Raw genomic sequence first — 22,944 nt, forward strand, 5'->3', positions numbered from 1 at the left:
CCATTTCAAAGAATTTTGTATTCCTTGTGATTTTGCTGACACTTTAGATCATGTGCTGTAGTAATCAGCTTTATGTTTGGCCTTTCGATAATTTGATAATATCTGTATTACATTATTGATTCGAATGAAATGGTAAATATCTTGATGGGATTTGTTAATGATATTACTTTGCAAGGTCAATCATTTCAACAGAAGAGAGAAATAGTGGAAGAAAATTGTATGGATTACAAATCTAGGCCAAAAATATAATGAAATATGGTTGGGTTTTTGTAACATTAAGGATAATATCTGATAAAAACCAAGTTGAAATTGATGGGTATGTAATCAGAGTAGTGACTCTCATATGAATTTGCAGTGTGTAAGGCTAAAGAGAAGCAGATGTGAAGATATTTTACTCTATATGGTATACCTCTGTCTAGTGCTTCAGTATCCGAAAAATGTTGACCAGCTTTCTAAAAAAAGAGAAGTGGAGATAACAATTTTCCTACGTGCATTTTTAATATATGGAAGTATTTTATATGGAAGTGGTAATGATTTGGAGGTTTGCAGTGCATATAAAATATTTTAAGAGACTTTAATTAGCTCAATTATTAGCAACAGTGTTAGTACATATGTGCCAGTTTATTGATCTGAGCACAATGTCTGGGTTTGAACAGTGGGTTTAAGGCAGGGAAGTGCCTACATTTCCTTACAGATGAGAAGAACAAAAGCTTTGTTTGCAAATTTCTGTGAACAGTCAGCATCTCACTCTTAATCTTGAACTGAAAGGCTCAGTGGTCTTTGGAGTGGTGCCTGCAGAGTGGAACACTACCATCCCACTCAGGACCTCTGTCATTTGGAGAGCAGCATGCTAACAGCTGAGACAAAAATACTATTGCTCTCATTTTTGCTTGTGAAATGAAAGTTATCTCTATGTATCAACACTGTGCTGTTTACAATTGGTTTTTTAAATAATGGAAACTTGAAAAGACTTCATCACAAGGCAGTGTCAGTAACTGTGGGGAGAGCTTTTATCTATAAGACTTGCAATTTCTATTACAATAGAAGCCTCCTAATTTCAGATTATTCTTTGTCCAGTGACACATTCCAAAAGGGAAACACATTTGTTTGGATATAAACAATAAAGAATGGTGCATGGAGAGTGGTATATCCCTATGGACATTTTCTCACAGGTCTGTAGTTCTGCACCAAATCTCTTAAGAACTGTGTCACTGCTGTACTTCAGGAGATAACAACCACCATTAAAACTGAAGTATTGCCATCTATTGTTAGGTTGTTGTTCCTGTTTTGAACTGTTACAGTCTTTTAATACCATAAATGGTTTCTTTTCTTTCAACCTTTCTTCTGTTTTACTGTCTAAATATTAAGCTAAGAAGCGTATCTTCAGATGGATGAGTCCCAGTCATGACACTTCTAGTATTTGTGAAAACACACTTGTTAGTCCAACATTTTCATTTCTCTCCCACCGAGATTTTTGTTTAATTGCTTTATTCCCTCTCCCCCACCAATGTAGAAAAGTAAATGTTATTATCCATGCTTATTGCTTGTAAATAACCTAAAGACCTGTAAAGAATCATCATCATCTTCATTCCTTTTTGCAGATATTTCAGATTTTTGCTTCAGTTGTTTGTTGCTGTTGACCTTGCTCTTTTTGCAAATGTTTTTTAGACAGTCAAACCTCAACTGAATTTCTCAGCAGGGATTAGCTTGTTCATTTTTATAGCTTGTATTAAATGTGAGACTCCTAATTCTTACTGTTTCTGTTGTTCCTATAGCAACTAGATAGGGGGAGATGCAGCAGCATCACTTTGCTTCCCAGCTGGTGTTTGTGTTCTCAGGAAGGGGGGGGAGAGTATGAGGAAAACAGAGTATTAATTAGGATGTAACTGGTTGAAAAGCATACTCTTGTTGAGTTGTCCCACCCTTTACTCTAGAGGAGTTAATTAATAATTAATAATTAAGTTAATTTTAAGCAGGGCTTCTCAAACTTTCTTTATTAAAATTCTGTCCTCTTGGATAGAGACATGATTTACTCTTAAGTGTGTGTCAGCTTTTGGTCTTTAGCTGCTTGGTTCTTGATAGTTCCTTCCACCTGAAACCCTGTTTTCTTCACCACATGGATAGCAGTAGGATTTTTGTTAGGAACTGGACTGGTGCTTCTGACTTGCATGTAGCCTGAACATACATGAAGTGTGGGGCTTTTTAATTCCTGATTTTAATCTGATTTTTGCAGCTGTCCAGTAACTATAGTGTACTAAAATGTAGTTTTGTTGTCGACTAAGTGACTATCTTGGAGTAAAATGTTTTGATATTTAAATGCTGCATTTTCAGAGATTACTAAGAACTAAGGTAGAACTAACACGTTCTACCTTCTCCAAGAAGCAGAGGTTGTTTGAATTCCCCTTTAGTAGTCCTTTCTCTTACCTCATGATGGAAACCTTCATTACATAGTTTCCTGAGGATCTCTGATGCCAAATTAATCCCTCTGAAGTAAACCAGTGTTTCGTCCATACCTGAGCACCTACAGTTCTGCTGCTCTGCCTTGGTGCCGCTTGTTTAGCCAAGCACTGCTGCTCTGTGGGGGTTGTGTTACTCTCACTGTGGCATGTGCATTGTGAAGACTCTGGGGAGAGTTTTACAGTATTCAAGCCATTATTATATAAAACAACCACAAAATATGTGACTATGTTTTAAGCACCTCTGTGACTGTTTATTAAATAAAAATTCATGGGCACAAGAACTGGAAATCATATATTGCATCTCGAAAAGGTTGGTCCCATCAGGTTTAATGTTTAGCCTTTCCCAGCTAGAACAGCTCTGTTTAGCAAGAGGAACTCAGAAAGTGCTGGTTAGTAGATAACCAAGTGGTAAAATTGCTCATGTGGGAAATAAGAAGTTGAGATATATGCTTCTTGTTATTTAAGGAACAGGGTGGAACCAAGACTTCTCACCTTGCAGGAAGGTGCCACGATGCAAGATGTTACTGAGACAGTGGGGATCCTGCAGGTGTCAGGTTGCCATCCATGAAATGCCTGCTATCTTCACACCAGTGGTGGTGCCTCAGGAGAAGCGCTTGCTGTTTTGGAAATAAGTCTTTAATTGTTTCCCATTTTATTCCTTCTCTGTTTCCCCTGCCCCTGACTCTCTCAGAAGGGTTCACAAGAGCTAATGAACATGACATCTGCCAATTTATAAATCAGTTTGTTTCTCTGCTGGCTGCCTGAGCAGGGTTCTGATCTTGGTGGATTATATATTAGAACAGATTTAAATCAGAACAACATCTCTTCAAAACATTCTGGCTTAAAAAATACATAAATGGACAAGTCTCTTGCTTCCATAGACTCTAAGCTAGTGTATATCCAGTATTCATGGGAGCACTAAGGTGGTCTCCTAGGGCTTGGGGGAGTCTGAGGGAGCTGGGGCTATTCAATCTCAGGAAGAGAAGGTTCATGGGATCTTACCAATGTGTATATGTGCCTGATAAGTGTGAATAAAGAAAACTGAGCCAGACTCCTTGCAGTGCTATCCAGTGGTAGAACAGGAGGCAGTAGACGTAAATATAGTGTATCGATAAACCTTTTTTACTGTGAGAGTGGTCAAACACTGGAGGTTTCAGAGACAGGCTGTGAAGTCTTCATCCATGGAAGTTAAACCCAACTGGGCTCAGGCCTGAGCAATCTGCTGTAGTTAATGCTGCTTTGAGACTTTATGCTCTCCAGAGGTCCTTTCCAACCTGAACTATTCTGTGAATATTGTGGATTATGTCAGCAGATAAAATAGTTGGGAGCTTTTTTTCTCTGAAGAAATTGCTGCTTGGAGAATATTGTATTGTCACAGATAAAATATGGCTCTTGTGAGATTCTTTTTGAGAATCCTGTTGCTTCTGCTTAGATTTTAATTTTTATCTTTGTACATCTCCTGCAGTTATAATGTTTATTTCTTACTACTGTAATTCTTTTATTAGAAAAAACCTGACTTATAAATCAGCACAGTGATTACATTTTTATCAGCTTTCTTCATTTGACAAATAAATGCATTTTTATAGTGCTTAAAATCCAATCCTGAATGTAAAGGTCAGTTGAAGTATTTTTGATTCATAGAATCATTAAGGTTGGAAAACCCCTCTAAGATCAAGTCCAACCATTAACCTCACACCACCATGTGTACCACTAATCCATGCCCTCAAGTGCCACATCCTCATGTTTTTTGAACACTTCCAGGGATGGTGATTCTACCAGTTTCTTGGGCATCCTGTTCCAGTGCCTGTAGCTGCAGCTTTCCAGCCACTTTTCCCCAGGCTGCAGCACTGCATGGGATTGTTGTGACCCAAGGTTGTGACCCAAGGTCAGGACCCAACACTTTGCCTTGTTGAACCTCATACAATTGGCTTTGGAGCATCAATCCAGTAAACTCATACTCAACTCTGAATCAAAGTTGCTAGGTAAAAGTTTAGGAAGAATTTCATAAAGGAAACTGGAGTTTTGCTCTCTTAGTTAGGACAATTGTTAGCCATATGATTTCTAACAGAGGTAAAATGTAGTGTGAACTTGGCATGCTTCTCTTGCTGCCTGGTTACTGAATATGCAGAAAGTGATTATTCTGTTCTCTGGAATATTCAATTCAGGGTAATACATAAACGTACAACCAGTGTTCGACAATTGCCTTGAGGTGTTGATTTTATTATCATTAAATATTAGCTAAGAGCAAGCATCGTCTTTCTCTTTCCTGGATTTGCTGGTGAGTGTTTGCTCAAGGTCAATTGAAATCACTCTTGTGTTTTCCAAGAAGGGAGTGCATATTCCCTCTTGAATGATTCCAAATACATGTTGGGGAATGAAAAGGATGGTGTTGAGAATTAGAAATTAAAAAAGGAGGAATAGAAGATGCATCTGGAAAGAGAGGCAGTGGTTGGAGCCAGGGAAGAAACAATGTCTAGCACTGGGTGTGGGGTGGGAAAACCAGCTTCCTGGGGAAAGGGGAAAGAATAGGTGAAGTAGGGTGCTTTTGTTTTTCATTTGCTTGCCTTTTAAAAAAAGCTAAATATGTGTAATTTTGAGCCAAATTAGTAACTCTAGTTTGAGTGTCTCATTTCAGGTGAATAGTGGCAAGGAACTGAGAATTCAAGTGAGATTCTGACACTGGTTTTCTGGACATCTCTTGCATTGATTCTTGAACAAATCCTGCTTGAGCAGACCCCTCTGTAGGCATTAAGGATTTAAATATAATTATTGTTTGGATGAACATTCTAAAAATTCTGCTTTGAAGCTTTGTTATGCATCTCTTCATTCAAATCACTTAATGTTTTCAATCTTGTTTACTTTTTTACAGCTGTGAACACAATAGGGCAAAAGCTTCCAAGGAATGACTATTGATGTCTGAGGGAACCTAGATCCTAATTGCAGAACAATTGCTGTGATGTCATGTGCAGATTTTATGTGGTGTTCACAAACAGCTGGTTGCAAACAAATAGATTGCAAAAAATGCCTATAAAGGTTTTGTTCTCCTTGTAAAGCTGCTGTCTGCAATGTCAAAAGCTTTTGGGATGTAGCTGTGTGTGTATACTCCTGTTTCCAGTGAATTCTCATAGCATGAAATCAACTTTGTGGGAAAAAAAGTGCTTTTGCCCATGCAATTTTTATCATTCATACACTAAAAACAAACACAGCTCTAAAAATGTAGTTACATTGGATGGTAACAAAAGTGGCTCTCACCTATTCATTTGCATACCAAGATTTGGCATCACTGTAAATAAGTTATACCAGCAAAAGTGGTTCTTACCAGATTATTTATATGTAGCATAAAAGTTAGCCTAATATAAAACTTGCCTGTGGAAGAAAATTTCTCCAGTGAGTATAATCATTCTAGTAACAATGGAAATGCACATTTAGTTAAAGATGGCATTTCTTACTGTGAAATGTCAAAGTATATTTCTGTTTTCTAATTGTGAAATTGGGAACTAGAGATAAAAACTAAATGTCAGCAACATAAAGGTACGGTAATTTTAGACTTTTAAGGATATTTCTAGAAATGTTTTCATTATAAAATAAATGTATGTAATTTTATTATTCTTAAAAATAAACAACAGAGGCTGGTCAGCTAAAAATTCTACTTTTGTTTTCCAGAAACCAGCAAACATTCTGGTAATGGGTGAAGGTCCTGAAAGAGGAAGAGTCAAAATAGGTAAACATTTTGAGAAAATTTAATTGTGCAGCTAAGGGTTTAATATTAAAAAAAAAAGACATCTTCAGTGTAAGATGGAAACAGATTTTCAGTATTCTTTGAGTATATGTATCTACAACTTCTAGTTCAATATTGAATCTCATTCACTGAGTTTACACACTTAAAGAAGTTCCAAGTATATTATTAGACATTTCTAAGCTTGCCTGGGTTATTTGATGATATATAAATACATCTGTATGAAACAAAAAAGTAATAATTACAGAGATCAGTGCTGATGGCCAAGGTTCTTTTGACTTCTATTGTGATTAGTTAGCATAAGTTAGCATCGTTACTTATAAATTGTGCTTTTTAAAAATTGTTAATATAAATAACATTACTGCACGTGTTTGTAGAGATCCAAAGGTTTGCGACACAAAAGTTATTTGGTGTCAAGATGCGTAACACATATAGCTGTGATGGTCTTTATCCAAAATCTAATTACCTTCTCAGTTTTAGTGATGTGGGTATTACCTTTTTTAAATAAAGCATGTGGCAATACTCAAGTTTGTGTAAAATAAAAGTTTCAGATTTGAATTGGGTTTAAAATGTGTGGGCTTGACAGTACACCAAATTTTGTGCTTTCCATCTAGCAACTCTTACTGTTACTTACAAGGCTCATTCTAAAGAGAATTTTTGAATTCTATAGAATGAATGCTTAGTTTTAAAATACATCTCTGTAACAGCACATGCTGACTGACTCTGAACCTCATTCCTCCAAGTCAAGTAGGAGGTGTGCCTTGAAAAGTAGTGCAAAACAATCTACACTGCAGTCATATTGGTTTTGCACTTTGGGTAAATATACAGCGGCCACAAGGACTCACAGTTTTGTAAGCATCTATAAAAATAAAGGAGAAAATGTACATTAGAGACCTACTACTCAACTTCAGTTAACCAAGTTTCTGTTACAGTTTTAAAAAATGAACAGGCATCTGTGTTATGTAAAGTTTTACAATACCATGATGAAAAAACACCAGATGTTATCCTTCATAGTCTTAGGAATGAAGTAAATGACATTTAGCCTTAGATAAATTTGGTCCAGTACTGTTATAAGTAGTTTTTGTTTTGTTAGAAACTTTGATTTTTAATTTTTAATGTTTTTGAGCTATTGTTGTAATTGTTTTTTGACAATACTGTTAAATTCTGATTTATTTGTATTAAAATTTAAATACTCTTCTCATTTTTTCTCCCCCTGTTAAATTCTGATTTATTTGTATTAAAATTTAAATACTCTTCTCATTTTTTCTCCCCATTCTCCAGCTGATATGGGTTTTGCAAGATTGTTTAATTCGCCTTTGAAGCCATTGGCAGACTTGGATCCGGTTGTGGTGACATTCTGGTACAGAGCTCCAGAGCTGTTACTTGGGGCCAGACATTACACAAAGGCCATTGGTAAGTTGTCCTGTAAGAAAGACGTTTGCCTGCAAGTTCTGTAAGGATAGTAGCCTTACAATATGATATGATGATCAGCTGACCAGCTAGTTTTGGGGTTTTGTCCCTAAAGTAGTAGCAGATGATCCCATCCATAAAAGATTAATCAAGATTAAAACTTTTCAAAGATGGTGCTTTTATTTTTCAATATAACCTGGACATTTAAAGTATCTTGTTTGTTTTGTTTTTAAAACAAAAATATCCTTTGAATTGGTTTATGTGTTTTCTTAATATGGGCTTAGAATCTTGTAATTGTAAACCTTCGAAATGGAAATAGCTATGGCAGTCTTGTCAGGTGTTACATGTCTAGATGCTTCTATGAAATGTGTGGCTTGATAAGCAAAAGGCTGGTCTCCTGTGCTGTGCACAATCTGCACATTGTTTACTCCTGATGATTTATGAAGCTCCATGTTCAGGAAATGCTGGTAGCCAGGCTGTTTGTCCCCTGCTAAGTTCTGGAAGCACAATCAGCCTCGGTGCCCAGCTGTTTGGAGAATTAAAGCATTGAGGTGCATGGGAGGTATCCTGGCTGCATGGTTGGGTTACATATTGAACTGCAAAGGAAAGAGTGACCCTCTGTTAATAGTGTTAAATCGTTCTATGAGTACAGAGGTGGCTTTCTTGGCAGGCATTTTTCTGTTGCAGAAGTCTTTGGAGATGCTTTGTGGGCCTTTTTTCAGAGTTACAAAATACTGTGTCATACTGGCATCTCAGTTTGAGTGTTCCCTTGGGTGGACCAACACTTCCCAGGCTCACAGTGTGTTGTTTTTTTTTCTCCCCAAGTAACTCCTGTTTATTCAACTACCATATACAGGAAAAGTTTGGAGAATGAATGAACTGACACCTGACTTTTTGATGTAGACTTGCACTTTCCATTTCTTTACTGCTTTCCACTTCCATTTGGACTCCTCCAGTGCAGGAGTTTATTTTGTGTACTCTAGAACTCTGCAGCAGAAGCTGAAGTATCAGAAGTGGGGGAAATCTGATCCATTTCAAAACCAAAAACCTGGTCCAAAGAAAAATACTAATTGCAGACAGATTCAGTCAGGTCAAAAGGGACCTTAGGAGGTTTCTTGTTCATCCTCCTGCTCAAAGCAGTGCCCACTGTGAATTCTGCCTGGTCTGTTGAGGGGTTTGGCCAGCTACATCTTGAAAACCTCTAACAACAAAGATTTCACACCCTCCCTGGTTAACCTGTTCCACTGCAAAATCACCCTCATAGTAAAGAATTTTTTCTTTATACCTAGTTACAATTTCTTGGTTTGGTTTATGCCAATAACCTCTCACTCTCCTGTCGTATGCCATTGTAAGAGCCTGGCTCCGTCATCTTGGTCACCTCTGTGTAGGTACTGGGGGCTGCTCATAGATTCCTCTTCAGTCTGAACAAGCCCATGTCCCTCAGTATCCTCTCTCAGAGCAGGCTCTCCAGCCTCTGACCATGCTGGTTACCTCTGCTCCTTGCCTTGGTTACTCCACTGTTTTATGGTTGTTACAGCCAAGGCTGCCATTGATTATCATATCCCCAACCAGTTCTTCCTTCTTCCTCAGTAGCAGACCTGAGGAATGACACATATAGTTTACCCCCAAGTCCTCTAGAAATCTTTTTAGCATCCCTGAAGTAACCCTGTTTGTGTTCTGTTTGTTCTCTGTGATGCCCCATGGTCTCTTCACCTCCTCCCACAGCTCCTTTTGCTGGTGTCCTAGTGTCCCAACCAGGGTGTATCTCCCAATGTGAGGCCAGTGTCACCCTGCAGAGTGACTCCTGCATGGCAGCACCCTCCCTGTGGAGCTCTGCTTCAGCTGAGACAGAAGCATCCCAGGGTATCTGCTCCAGTGGGAGCTGGGGATGGAGCCTTGTAATGCCCCTGTCCCCTGCATGGTTCTGGCACAATCACGTGGTGGCAGAAGCAGACTCTTAGAGCCTGCTTCGCATCTGCCACCACGCAGACTGGGCTGCTGGCTACTAAGTCTCTGTTTGCAGAAGTGTTTTAAAGAAAATACCAACTGGATTGCCTCAAACACCTGTAAATTAGATGCTTAAATTGCCCTATGTTCATAGTGGAAAACACTGATGCAAATGGACCAGATTACTGAGTGACCTGCGTGTGTGGTACGGGGAAGTTACTTCAACTGACAGCTACCTGGTTTTGATAGATAGCATATTGTTTAGAGATTTGGCTGAGTGATATGTACCATTATCTCAGGATATCTCTTTGAAGGATGAATTAGTATAATGCTGTTGTTTGTTTAATTATGTCATAAATAACTTGGTTCTTTCCCTGAGGGATCTCTAGTCTATACTAAAACACAGGCAAGAAGTTCTTAGGAAACTTTAGAGGACAATGGTACTTTGGAGAGATCTGGTTTTGCTAGTAGTTTATTATTTCTGAGGCTTTTATTTCTTGTATCACACCAGTGAGTCACCCAGGAGGGGTGTGAATGGTTACATAGTACCTGGCATGCAGTGGGAGTGCTGAGGGGTACTCAAAACAGTTTGGGCAGCAAGATAAAAAATACGGAAATGAGAACAAAGAAAGTTGCAAGTTGAGATTTGTAGGCTGACTGAAGGATTAGAGGAGCATGTGATTGAAGAGAAGGGAAAAGAAAAAAGGTACGTGGAGCTGATATATTTGCAGCTTTAAGGCAGAGGGAACAAGTGAGTAACAAAATGACAGCGGTGATGTTCATGCAGTTTATTGAGTCCAGACTTGTGTTTTGCTTCAAGCACTATGTGCCCTTAAAAAAAGGCCATTTTCATGAGCTAAGCATGCTAGTGAGAGTTTAATTCAAATGCTAATGTTTTTGGCAGATGATGCAACTCTTAAAACTTTCTCTTAAATCTCTGTGCAAGAAATACAATTTTAAGATCTCTTAATATTACATAATTCTCAGGAAGTCTAATGTATTGCTTTTAGTAATAACCCAAAAATTAAGATTCTCACATAATTGCTCTTGAGTTGGAAACAATAATTTAGAAGAAAGGTGATTAGATATAGCAAATTATTTTTAAAAAAACCCCAGGTTATTTAGTATAGCTACTTGTTTTCCATAGCTATTTTCCCATGTCTTTTAGATAATATATTACTTTTATTGATTAGTAAATACAAATAAGGCTAAAAGCAGAGTTTTCTCTTCCAATTTTTTCATAGTGAGAAATATTTTTGTTTGAATTTACTAGGAAATCATTGTCATCAGTTCTCTTCTGCAACCTCCTGAACATTGTCCAACAGCCGCTATGTGATTCAGATGTTTTCTTAGGTTTTTACTGACTTTATCTTGTTTTTACTTTATTTTAAATGTATTTTTTATATTCTACATGTAATACTCTCTTCCTTATCTTTGTTTCACATATAATTTAATTATTAGCAGTGTATTCAAAATATCCTGGACACTGTCTACTATAGTTTCCAGTTTATTCTTGTAATAAAGCCTTTAGGTTTGTTGCTTGCATGTAAATAATTCTCATACAAGATCAGACTGAAATTAGAATTTGACTTTTGACTTGTTCAGGATTTTTGGTTTTCATTTCTGGACCTGATCTTAGTTACATTTTGTGGGTTTAACTTTGAGGGAAAATTGGAGTGAATACAGTCTGTTAAGAAAGTGCTATATATTACACAAAACAATACATAAGCATATTTCATTATTTTAGGGGTGATTTTTCAGTGACATTTTTCGTTTATTTAGTTTGTCTCTTCCTACGAATGAAATATTCCACTTTTAATAATACCTTGCAGAACAGGTAGTTAGTTGTTCATCATATATTTGACATCATGTTTTAAAGAGATGTAGGAATTGGGAATATAGTATTGCTGAAGAACAGAAATAGCTTTTGCTTTTTGCATGTTAAAAGGATAGTAAAAAGCCCATGTTAGGGTTTCATGGAGAGTATTATTTCGTTTCCTGAACTGTGAATGTTTATAATGTAAGCCCTACTTGTTAATAAAGTTTCACATGTAATATCTGCTCCCATAGTTATGAGTAATTAACTTACCAGATTAATGCAAATTGGGAGAACAGTGTTATAGAAGCCAAAGTTCACTCTCTATTCCATTACCACAATTTAATCTGTACTAAATTCACTATGGCAGGTCAAGGTTTTCTAGATTTTCAGCATCATAATTCAAAAATAGAATCTGTTTCTATTTCCATTCTATACAATCTGTGTTCATTATAATACTTTAGCAAAGATGTAAAACCCGCAAATAAAAGTAACTTGAACAAGCTTCAGGTGAAACCAAGTAACTGCAAAAATGGAAATTGCTTGCCATTATGGAAACTTTAATAAAATTACTGAACGACTAGAAAATCCAGCACAACGGAAAATGCTTTTGTACTCAAAATTTTAAAGAAACAAGGTTGAAGTAAGGTACAGTGCAAGATACAGTGCTCCTTTCTTGCATGGGCAAAGACTTCTGCACTTTAATTTTAAGGAAACCAAAGGAAATGATGGTGGTAAAATGAAGGAAAAGTTAAGCTGACTTTGAGCTTGAAAGGAGACATTATCAGTTGGGTTTTTTCACTCTGGGAACATCAGATTAGAAAATAATGTTTTAGTAGGTAAAGCAAGTAGTAAGAACTCTTTCATCATAGGTTTTTAAGAAAGCATGTGGTAGTCTCTAGTGTGATTCATTCTGGGGCATCTTGTAGCATATCAAGGTAATAACATAATTATGACTTGTTTTTATCAAGCTGCAGCTTGTATAGTTATCAGTGCTATCAAACAAGCATGTTATCTTACCTCTCCTTACCACTTGCCTTAATTTAAAGCAATAGCATATTTGATAAATGGCATTAGATGACTTAGAGTATTTCAGATGGTTTGGATTTTGTTGACAAAAAGTGATCATTCAACCACCCATTAATCAAGGTTAAAACACTGTTGTGAACCAAAAAAGGGTGGGCTTGTTTATTGTGAAAAAATAAGTCTGGAAACCTGAGAAATCTCTATTTCTTAGTTACCTTTTTGCACTTGTCTAAATTATAAGTCAGCAGAAATGTCAGAAATGGCTGTGTGGTAACTGCATTTACCAGCCCAAATGAGACTTAGGTATAGAGAAACTGTAATTCAAAGCCTGGGTAGTGCACTGTCACCTCATTCTATTTCCAGACTACCATGTAGTTATGGAAACTGGAAATGTGTGAAAGGTATAAGCAGATATCAAAATGCCACTGAAAGAAATGTCACAGGAAAATATTTGGTGTATCAGAATGAATGAATTTATAATGAATGCTAGGATCCGTCAGAGTTTCAGCAACTCTGTTTGCCCTCGTGCAGGAAAAAAAGAGAGGGAAATGTCTAGGGTGTATTATGTAGGATTTAGGAAGGAAGTATGTCCATATGTGTTCCATATTGCTTATGCAGTGAGTCCCACACATGCCGAGTGCATCAGATGTCCTTACTGTGTGCGCACAGATTGTTGGTGTGCTGGCCAGGCTGTGGGGCCTCTGGATATCTTGGACTGATGCCTGAAGTTCTTTTGGTCTCGTGTTCTGGGAGGGTTGGGAGGAAAAAAAATAAGACCTATCTGGAAAATCTGATAAATGAGAAATTATAGGTGGGACCAACCAGAAGATTGTAAACTCTTCAGGCAGGATGTACAGGGGAGGTTCCCACCTGTTGTCTGTGGAGTCACAGGAGCAGGGGGACTGCTTTTAAACATCCATGAGAAATAATTGAGAAGAACAAATCCATAGTCAGTCAGCATTTGACTGCTGCACTGGAATCCACATTCTTGTTTGTGAGAGGTTGTGATTTGAGGATGGGGTTGTGGAAAAACTAGGAAAATAAATTAAATCAGAGAGTTTTGGAAAAGACTCGTTTATGCACACTGAAAAGAAAAACTCAGGCTACACCAAGAAGGGAGCCTTGTTCATGCCCTGGGAAATGTTATACAACATGAGGAGTAATTGGATTCAGATGATATTTTGTGGTAAGCTTGTTTTGGCATGTGGTAAACTTTCTTAATTTTGATTATCAAAATTGTCCTTACACTTTCTGAGAGGCAAAATATTTTAATACCAAGGATTAATTGCTGCTCTCTTATCTAGTTATTGCAGATACTGGATGATTTACTGCTGTTTTTTCTTCTTGCTCTCTAAAATAGGAAAATATGTCTAGAATACTATATAAGCTTCTTTTATTAAAAAATAAAAAACATTATCTACACTACTACAATAATCTAAGAAATGTAAAGTTATATAAAGGATTATTAGATCACCTAATTAGAATATTTTAAAGTTATATTCCTAAGTATTTTGGGAAGCTTGGGATGCTGACAGCAACTCAAGGAGTATAGTCTGCAGGATTGTTGCAAACTTTAACACATTAACTCTTTTGTGATCTAGTTCCTGCCTTCTTCTAACTCCTCTATTACTCTTGCTTCTCAAATATGTTATGTCTGGACATTAGCTAGTAAAGCTGCTGGCCATTGTCAACTCTAAATTAGAGTCTGAGAGGTGTTGTAGTAGTTTAATAGTCAGAAGAATGAGAACAGTGCTGTGGGTCTGACCTGTCTCTGCTGATGTAAAACCAATGGAGGTACTTTAAAGGGGGCCAGACTAAGTTTCATTTCTTAGGACAGTAAGCTGGGTCTCAAAAGGCTTGATTTTAAATACTGATTCAGTCCCAAGTGTTGTGTGTAGTTGGCTACGTTTCATTTATTCCATCCCAAGTGTTGTTTCATTATCTATAAAATAAGGATGCTGCTTAATGGTATTGTCCTGGATATGGAGGCTGGTGGGCCTGTGGTACAAAGGCCAAAGAGAATCCAGTGGTGAGACAGTCCCTAGTACCAGAGATTCCTCCCTAGGTTAGGGTGACAGAAAAGGCTTCCCCCAGGCTGCTGTGCTTTGGTATGTTAATATACCCCAGTTCTGCTTCCCCGGTTGGCTGTTGGCCTCCCCGCCCCTTGTTACCTTATATGTCCCATGCCCTAGAAAGTTCTCCACTCCAGATTCCCTCCATTGGCTCTTGCCCCTCGCCACTCCCCCAGAGTTTTCCCATTGGCTCCCATTCCCCAGTCCCGCCTTTGTACCGGCCCTGTGCCCTCACATCATTGGTCCCTGATGCTCCCTCCGCTCCCAGATTTAAACCTGGACCTTCCAATGTTCTTTGTCTTCGTTCCTGGGACCCTACAGGAGCGTGGCTGCATTAAACACCTCCCGTGGAACCCCATACAAAGATCCTTCCTGTTCTTTATTGTTGACCCGTTTTCTGGAGCTATCCGTGTGTGTGTGCGTGCACGTGTGTGTGAGTGTGTGCTGGTCCTGCCAAGCGGCTTCGCTAAGGAGATGCTTTTAGGAAGCACCGCCAATCCACGGACAGCAACACTGGAGATAAAGTCAGTTAAGGATAATGGGGTGCTCCAGTACAAGTATGCTGTAAATTGTTTTTGTTAACTCAATGAATGGATTGTTTGTCTGAGGACCTGGGATGTCACTTAGCATCTGCAATTAACTTGAGAAATATACACATTATGGACAATAAAAACAAAAAAGGAAAGAAAAGGGGAACGAAACCGCTAAATCTTCAATCACAACTACAATCTGTTAATTCGCCTGATTTGGATTGCTTGGTAAATTAACGTGTAAACTTCCACATGTGGTCACCCAATACTTTTTGTATTCTCATGACTCTCTCCCCTTGCAACACTTACGAAGGGAAGTACTGGATGCTTTTGCATCCAGTATAGTATTTTGGCACATTTGCTGCTGCATTGACTTAGCTGTACATGGCTTATTTTAGAGCAGGAAAAAGAATATAAAAATACTCAGAAGGCAGAATATCCTTTATAGCAATAGCTGTGATAAAAACCCACTTTTGAGCAAGAAGTGACTTCAAAAATCTGTCTACACTTAGTCCCATGTACATCAAGAGTTGTCAATGATTTGTGGGCCAAAAATCCTCCATACTGGTTATAGTTTCAGTTCTGTGTCTTTTTTCCTTCTAATTGTTTTTCCCTCCAAGTATCAGCTTTGTGTTCTTCCAAACTGTTAATAACCATGGGGCCTCATACTTTCCTAGTATCTCACTGACTTCGTCCTTTACCAGACAGATGAGCTTTGCAGCAGCAGCATTGATTCTCTAATCTTCCTGAGCAACCTATGCCATGAACTCAGTTTGAAAAAAGATTTAGGTTTTTTTAAAGAAAGATTACTTAGGGAAGTAAGACAGGAGTTTTTCTTGTGAAAGCTGGTTCCATAAACATTTTACCCTCATGATACTGTGCAGTAATAAAGGCTTTTAATGTGCACTTTTTGCTACCAAATCTGAAAAGTTGGCTCATAAGAGTTGATTTTGGCTGAAAACCAAGTGCTTGCTATCCTAACAAGATGCATACTTCTGGTGCAGAGGAGTTGTTTTAGCTGATCCATCAGTTTGATCCTCAGGCATAATTACTTCAGCAATATCAACTGAAACTTTCAACATTACAGCACTGATCGAGTAGAATGACTGGTTTTCAGGACGGGTGTGATTGCTTCATAAGTTGACTTCTTGTCAGTAACTGTGACTGACAGCAGAATTACTCATCACGCCGGTTTATTTCATGTATTATCCAATGGAGTTGCCTATAATTATGTTGGAGTTGTTGTCAGTGCCTTACTAGAAATAACTGTAGGGCTGAAAACCTTAGTAACAGAAACGTTAAGATACTGTAAAGTAAAACACTCTGTTTGGAAGGACAAAGAAGCTTCTCCAGTGGTACTGTCTGGGAGGCCAGGTTTGTTCATGTGCATTCCTCTCCATTGACTGAAATGAAGTAGGCATCAAAAGCTTTAATAATTTCTAGAAAAGACTGTCATGGCTTGTGAATTGGAACTGTCCAAGAAAGTATTGTTCACAGGTGTTCCTTATTACAGCTCAATCTACGAGATAGCAGGGCTTTTGCTTGCCTTATGTTAGTTCTGAAGGTGTTGACATATTGGACCTGTTAAAAAGTTGTAATAGCTAAAGACACAAGCCAAGTGAGAGCACACAACAGATAACAAACTCACTGTTCCTCTTTAGTTAGCATGGAGTTAACCTGCACAGAGCTCCACTGTGTACAAAAAAGCTGGTTTATTAAAATATTTTGCATTTAATTAGAAAAAAAATTGTATTTCCCTTTCAAAGAGTATGTACTGCTTTCTTATTTGCTGTTGTCAGTAATTTTTTCATATGATTTTATGAAATGCAGAGCTGTGTGTATTTCCTGAAAAGCTTTGTAAATACTATTTTACCAAACAGTGTCTAATCTTGCCTGTTCTTAATTCTGTCATCATTATAGGAGGAAATAGTAACAATTTCTGTATTAGACCTGCCTAATACTTTGCAGTACAAGAGAGACTCATGACCTTTTCAATAAGAAGTTTTCATACTTCCTTTACTTGATGCAGTTGTTTGATATTTGGTAGGGGCAAGTAGCCCTGAAATGACAAAGCTGCCTTTTGTCACCTGTTCCTCAGACTTTTGAAGAGTTGTCACTGAAAGGCCCTTTTTCTTTTTAGCCTTGTTTCCATGAAAAGCTTGACAGCTTGCTAGGGTACCTCTTGGACCCTAAGCGTGGCTGTTGCTGAAACAAAAGTAGCAATATGTTCTTTGCTGAATCTTGGAGGCACTGGAGTTGTCATAATGTTCCTCTGCCATCTCCAACAATCTAAAGATTTAGGATTAGGGAAGAAGCAAGGCTGTAACACATTTTCCCTGCCAGAACTAAGTGCTTGTCCCACTGACCTAATTCATTGCCCTGAAGTGACACCACCTGAGGCTGGAGCAACCCCAGGTTCTGGAAGAACTGAAAGAAGAGGAGGAAGAAGATGGAACTGTCACTCTATTCTGCATTCATGCAACCATCACTCCGTGCTCCCAAGGAAGTTAGCTGCTCTACTGCTAGCTAATGTAATAGATAATCTGTAGTTTATACAGCAGTAGTCTTGGAGACACAAGTGAGGAGTTAAAGAATTGCTGATGAAAATGTGGTATGTGTAGGATTTGGGGTTGATGTGGGGAGAGAAGAGTATTTGAAAAGAAAATACACTGAAAATCCTTGTAAAAGCAATATAATGTTGGTGAAGGTTTCGTTCTCAAGGTGCTGATGCTGGCAAAAGTCGAATTCTTGTGCTCTGTGGTACAATTGTTGGTAAGATTTCAGCCTTGATGATTCCTGTCTTCAGGAATCTGCACGTTAAATACAAGGTTTCATGAAGAACCGTAAACCTGGAATTTCCAAATTCTTGGATGTGACGTTCTGTAAACTAAGGATTAAGTTCTTTAACAGGATTTTGCTGTTTGAAATCATATTTTTGCTGCATGAAAGGACTACCTAGGGCCTCTGGATTTGTTGCCACTCCCTGTACTAAATCTATTGTATCTGTGTTGTCAAGCTTAGCACAGTAATTTAAGTCTAATGTTGCAAGCTAGATAATGTATCTAATGCATAGCAGAAGTCTGAAATCATATAATCCAGGATCTTCATTTAATGATATACTGAGGAGTAGAAATGTAAGTGGGAAAATAAAATATTTTGACAACCTCGAAATACCTCTGTTAAGAGGGAATAATGAAAGTCTGGCCCATTAAAACACTGCAGAAAATGACAATTTATTTAAGTGAACTCAGAATTTCAGTCAAGATGCTTTAAAATTTTTAGGGTTATATTAATTGAAATTAATTCAATTGTTAGTGCAAACATGAGAAGAAGGCAGCTTAGTTTAAAGGTCTAGGATGAAGGCATACAGGTAAAAAGAAAAGTAAGGATAATGGATTTCATTATTTATTCAAGTTATTATGGTTTTGCAGTTAAAAGTTTTGAATTATCTTGACGTTACATCATGGCACAGAAGATGATGCACTTTTGAAATAAAACATTGTTCTTAGATACATGGTTGGCTGGCTGTGAACATACCTCAGATTAGTGCGAGGTGTTGTTTCTGTCTGCAGTAAAGTCATCTTCATGGCTTTACAGTGTAAGCTATTCTTCAGTCAAGGTCTATTGAGATGCTGTTTGTTAAAAATTGGTCAGCATTGCCCAGCATCAAAGAGTGATGGCAAATTTTTGACCCTTAACCCACTGACACCATTTTTTTGCTTCCCCTTGAAAAGCCTGTCACATGTAAATGTTTGACTCCATTTTCTGTTCTCCATAGAAGGTGTCAAATTTAAAAGGCTACTAACCACTTCCTCAACCTTCCGTTTTGCTGACTAAAGTTTAAATGAAGCACATAAAAATTGGGAGCTTCATGTACGAGTGGGAAGGTCTTTCCCTTGTGTATATGTGTGATAACAGAACATATATAACAGGCATGTTCTGTTCACCTTACCAGACCAAAGAAATCCCTCTTTAAAGATACATTATTTTCTTAGATCTCATTTCTAGTGTTAAAACCAGCATAAAAATTAATAAACTCTTTTTCTGTAGTATCTCTGTGCTCCTAGACTCTTATGTATAAAGATTCCAAGTAAGTCCAGAATGTGCTGTTGTGCTCAGCATCAGATAGGACATTTTTTAATTGAGGTTATACCTTTTCATTAGACCACTGGTTACTTGAAAAAATTAAAAACATTTGCCTGTACAGCCCCTTTTCAGATTTCCAGTCTGTTGGTGTGCTTGATGTCCTTGCCTTGATTGGAAAGTTTTGGAGGATCTTAAGTAAATGCTGTACTTCTTAGAGATGACCTGAAAAGCCCTGTTTGGGCTAAGGCCTTGTTAACTAGCTTTTGGGTACCCTGGTTGTTGCATTAGCCCTTGGGAGGTGCAGGGAAGCGGTATTCTGCTGTCTGTCCTTCTGCTCTTCACTGCCTTTACCAGCATTCACATGTGTCCAAGAGTCTAGACTTTGTGTTCAAAACAACAGGAAAAAGCAGTTTGGTTGAGTACTGATGCTATTATGCTAAACCTCACTAATGATGAATTCCTCAGATTGATTGCACCTAAATAGGTGTTTTCCAAGTCTTTACTTACTTTCTTTAAGAGAATTTTATTAAAGAATTTTATGATACGAAGAGACTGTTTATTTTCTTGGATATAGTTAAGAATTACGATGTATTTAATCTTGGATTCTGTCCTGTGTTCAGTGAAAAGTTTTGGTTAATATGCATGGAAAAAGATGTTTCCTTTTAAGAGTCAAGGATATTGCTTAATAAATTGTCTTACTGTCTTAAGTGGTCATACTATTCTTAAATAATGTTTCCAAGATACTGGAACAAATACAGACATGAGATTATTGTGCCACAGAAATGAAAGAATACACGAGCATTTGTCTGCTTAATCATCCCTATAGTTGAAACAGCATCCCTTTGTTCTTGCTTCTTGGCTACAGTGCTAAAGTAGAGCAGGACACACAGGATTTTCTCAGCTGACCTATAAAGCTATTAGAGCCCCAGGTTTTAAAACTGGGACATAGACAGCCATAGAAATATTTTAATAATCTTTTAATAATTTGTATGGGAAGTGTGCTTACCAATCACAAGTGTCCATCCACAAAAGGCTATTTTTTTTTCTGTTTGTAAAATTATGTAGTACTTGAGAAGTATTGTCATAGTGGAAGAATATTTCACTTGAGAACAGGTTTGAATGGAACCTGAGGAAGTTGTTGGCTTTCTAGAGCCAGGGAACAAAATTGGCTTGCACTCAGTTCCAGTGTGAACTTGGGGAAAGTGAGGAATCTGTAAGTCTTGGGAGGGGAGGAGAACTCCAACAGAACAACCCAGCCCAACAAACAGTAAAAAAATTTTATCATGGGTTGGCCCTGAAGCCTGGTGACAGTAGAAGAGACTGTGGGAAACAACCATCTTTACAGAAATGGTTGTGTTAGTCTCACAGACTTATTAGGATCTTCCCAAGACATCAGATGGGAAAACATTTAGTACCCAGTGCAACTCTGTAGGACCTTTGTGTCCCAGTTTTCAGTGGGTCTGGGACATAAAAAATGGATACCTTCAGTAGTTTTAGCTTTGGCTCAAGAGCAGTGAGGTCACTCACCCTCCTGATCATTAGTAGAGGGGAGAGGAGAGAACTAATTGTTGGATAATTTTTGCCACTTACTTTGGTGCGTGCTTTAAAAAAGTTTTATTATAATGAAATTTTTATACAACATTATAAGAAGCTGCTTTTGGGCTAGAGGCAGATGATGTGCATTAGACTAATAATACATTGTACTTGAAAAATACTACTTGTGTGTTTTAAGCTCTGCTCTGTCATTGCCCATTTCTGAGGGGTAGTACATGTTAGTTGGAATATATTTGGAATAGATGTAATAATCATTAATTTTGAAGGATCACAAATGGAAAACCTTAAATGGCACTAGACAAGGACTTTTTTTCCATAGTTAGACCTAAAATTTGTATTTGGTTGACTACTATGAACAGTATAGTAGATAAATACCTACTAAGACTTGTATTTATGAAGTGTTTAAACTTAGCAGAATTTAATGAGGCATTCCTGCTAGAAAAAATGCCACATGTGGTACATTATTTTTTGCAAATAATGAATGTTTTTACAAGAAACAAACAAACTAGCTAATCTTGGCAGAAAATCATTAACTGTGAATGGTATCAATATATGCTAAGGATGTGTTTAAGATGTTACATAAAAGGGTCATGAAGTGAAGACCCTGACCTGCTTGAGCTGCATGGCTGTAAGGCCTTTTCCATCTCTTTAATCTTTTCTTACAGAAGTTAAAGCTTCAGGTTTTCTGTACCAAGTCTTTTGGGTTACTTTATATTAGCTCTTTGGAGATGAAGAATATCTGGCAAGAAGCATAAAGGGTTGAACCCCAGCATATGAACTGCTAGAAAATGTAGCAACTGATCAGAGTTAAAGTAGTCTCATGCTTGACTTGCCCAGTAATGCCATCCCACAGAAAATTATAACACCAGCTTGGGAATTTCCAGTGTTTATACAGATGTAACATCCAGTTGGTAAAATGTCTGTCTTTCTGAATTCTCAATATAAAGTACACTCTCTGTGCACTGTATAGTGGCTCTGCTCTCACACAGTGCAGGTGATGAAGGCAAAACAGAGTTTAGAAGTTTGCTGTGTCACGGAGATTTCCCAGTTCAGCTTTGCTGTCAGGGAGAATACTAGATTTTACTTTTTTTTTTTTTTTTCATTAAAAGGAAAAGGTCACTCTGGATAGAGCAGTAATGAATGGAATAAGGAGCAGTGGTCCAGCCTCTCTCTCACCATGTGATGTACAGTGAGCACTGCAAAAAGCCACAAAAACTAAGAGAGCTGCCATTCTTTTGGCCTCTAGATAAGCCAGCTCCAAAAGGATTTGCTATCTGTTATGAAAATGAGTGAATAGATACTGTTAAATGAAGACTCTATTCTTCAATTAATAAGTAATTTCCATTCTGGAGTAGATAATATATGCCTACTACCCCGGCAGCAATTGTGATTAATATGCTGCATTAGTTGCTTGAGCAGATAAAATCTCAACAGCTAAAGATCTTGTTTTCATGCAGATAAGGCTGATAGGAAAATCAAAGGAAGATAAAACCTCAAGAATGTGATGTAATGCACAGAGCAAGTTATACCCTGTCAAAACTGTCAAGTCTGAACAAAATGTTATCAGATTTTCCTGTAAGGGAGGTTGGAAGAAAGGGTTATATACTGGGACACCTCAAGCCCCACACATGATGGAAATGGAACTGACTGGTTTTGGCAAATAGAGTGTGATGGCTTATCTTTCTATTTCTACCTACAGGAGAGTGGTGCTTTTTTTAAAGGACATCCTGTGTCTTATAAGGCAGCATTGGCCAAACACCACCATTGACAGCAAGTGGGGTTTGGAGTTTCATATTAACCAAGAGACACTTCTCAGTGTTTTCTTTAGTCTGAATCTAATAAACTAAACTCTGGTTAAATAATTTTGTATCTTATTGACTTATACATTAAAGTTAAATTGCTTTTGTATTTATTCTGTTAAATTAGAAAAAAATCAAAAAGGCTTCCTGGGGTCATCTCATTTAACTTCTATTACTACACAAGTTTCCACACTCTTGTGTTCAGCAGACTATGCTTATTTGTCTGATCTCAACATCTTCTTCCAAAGTTGTATCCCAGTGTCCCAGACACAGATTTGTCAGTGTAGCAAATTCTTAAATCCTTTTTTAAATTTTTTTTTTCTTGGCCGATAACAACCTTCTTCTCACTGGCAAATTCACACTTTCATTTTAAAATGCATAATTAAGCATTTGGGTCGTACACCACTGAGATGGGTGGTAATAAGCAGTAACTAGAATGAATACATGTAGTCTGAAAACTATTCTCTTGTAAATTAATGGTTTTGTCCACAGTAGTTTTAATCTAAAAA

General features: G+C 37.6%; 1 protein-coding gene across 2 annotated transcripts in view; it reads left to right on the forward strand.

Annotated features, from left to right (window-relative positions):
* CDK19 (cyclin dependent kinase 19) overlaps nt 1-22,944 on the forward strand; it is a 120,998-nt gene that overhangs the window by 78,741 nt on the left and 19,313 nt on the right. For both annotated transcript variants that reach the window (XM_069010983.1, XM_069010984.1), the window contains exons 5-6: nt 6,123-6,180; nt 7,477-7,608. In XM_069010983.1, coding sequence (XP_068867084.1) covers nt 6,123-6,180; nt 7,477-7,608 — 190 coding nt within the window. The remainder of the gene's footprint in view (nt 1-6,122; nt 6,181-7,476; nt 7,609-22,944) is intronic.

Source organism: Aphelocoma coerulescens, chromosome 3, assembly GCF_041296385.1.
Source record: "Aphelocoma coerulescens isolate FSJ_1873_10779 chromosome 3, UR_Acoe_1.0, whole genome shotgun sequence".
Lineage (NCBI taxonomy): Eukaryota > Metazoa > Chordata > Aves > Passeriformes > Corvidae > Aphelocoma > Aphelocoma coerulescens.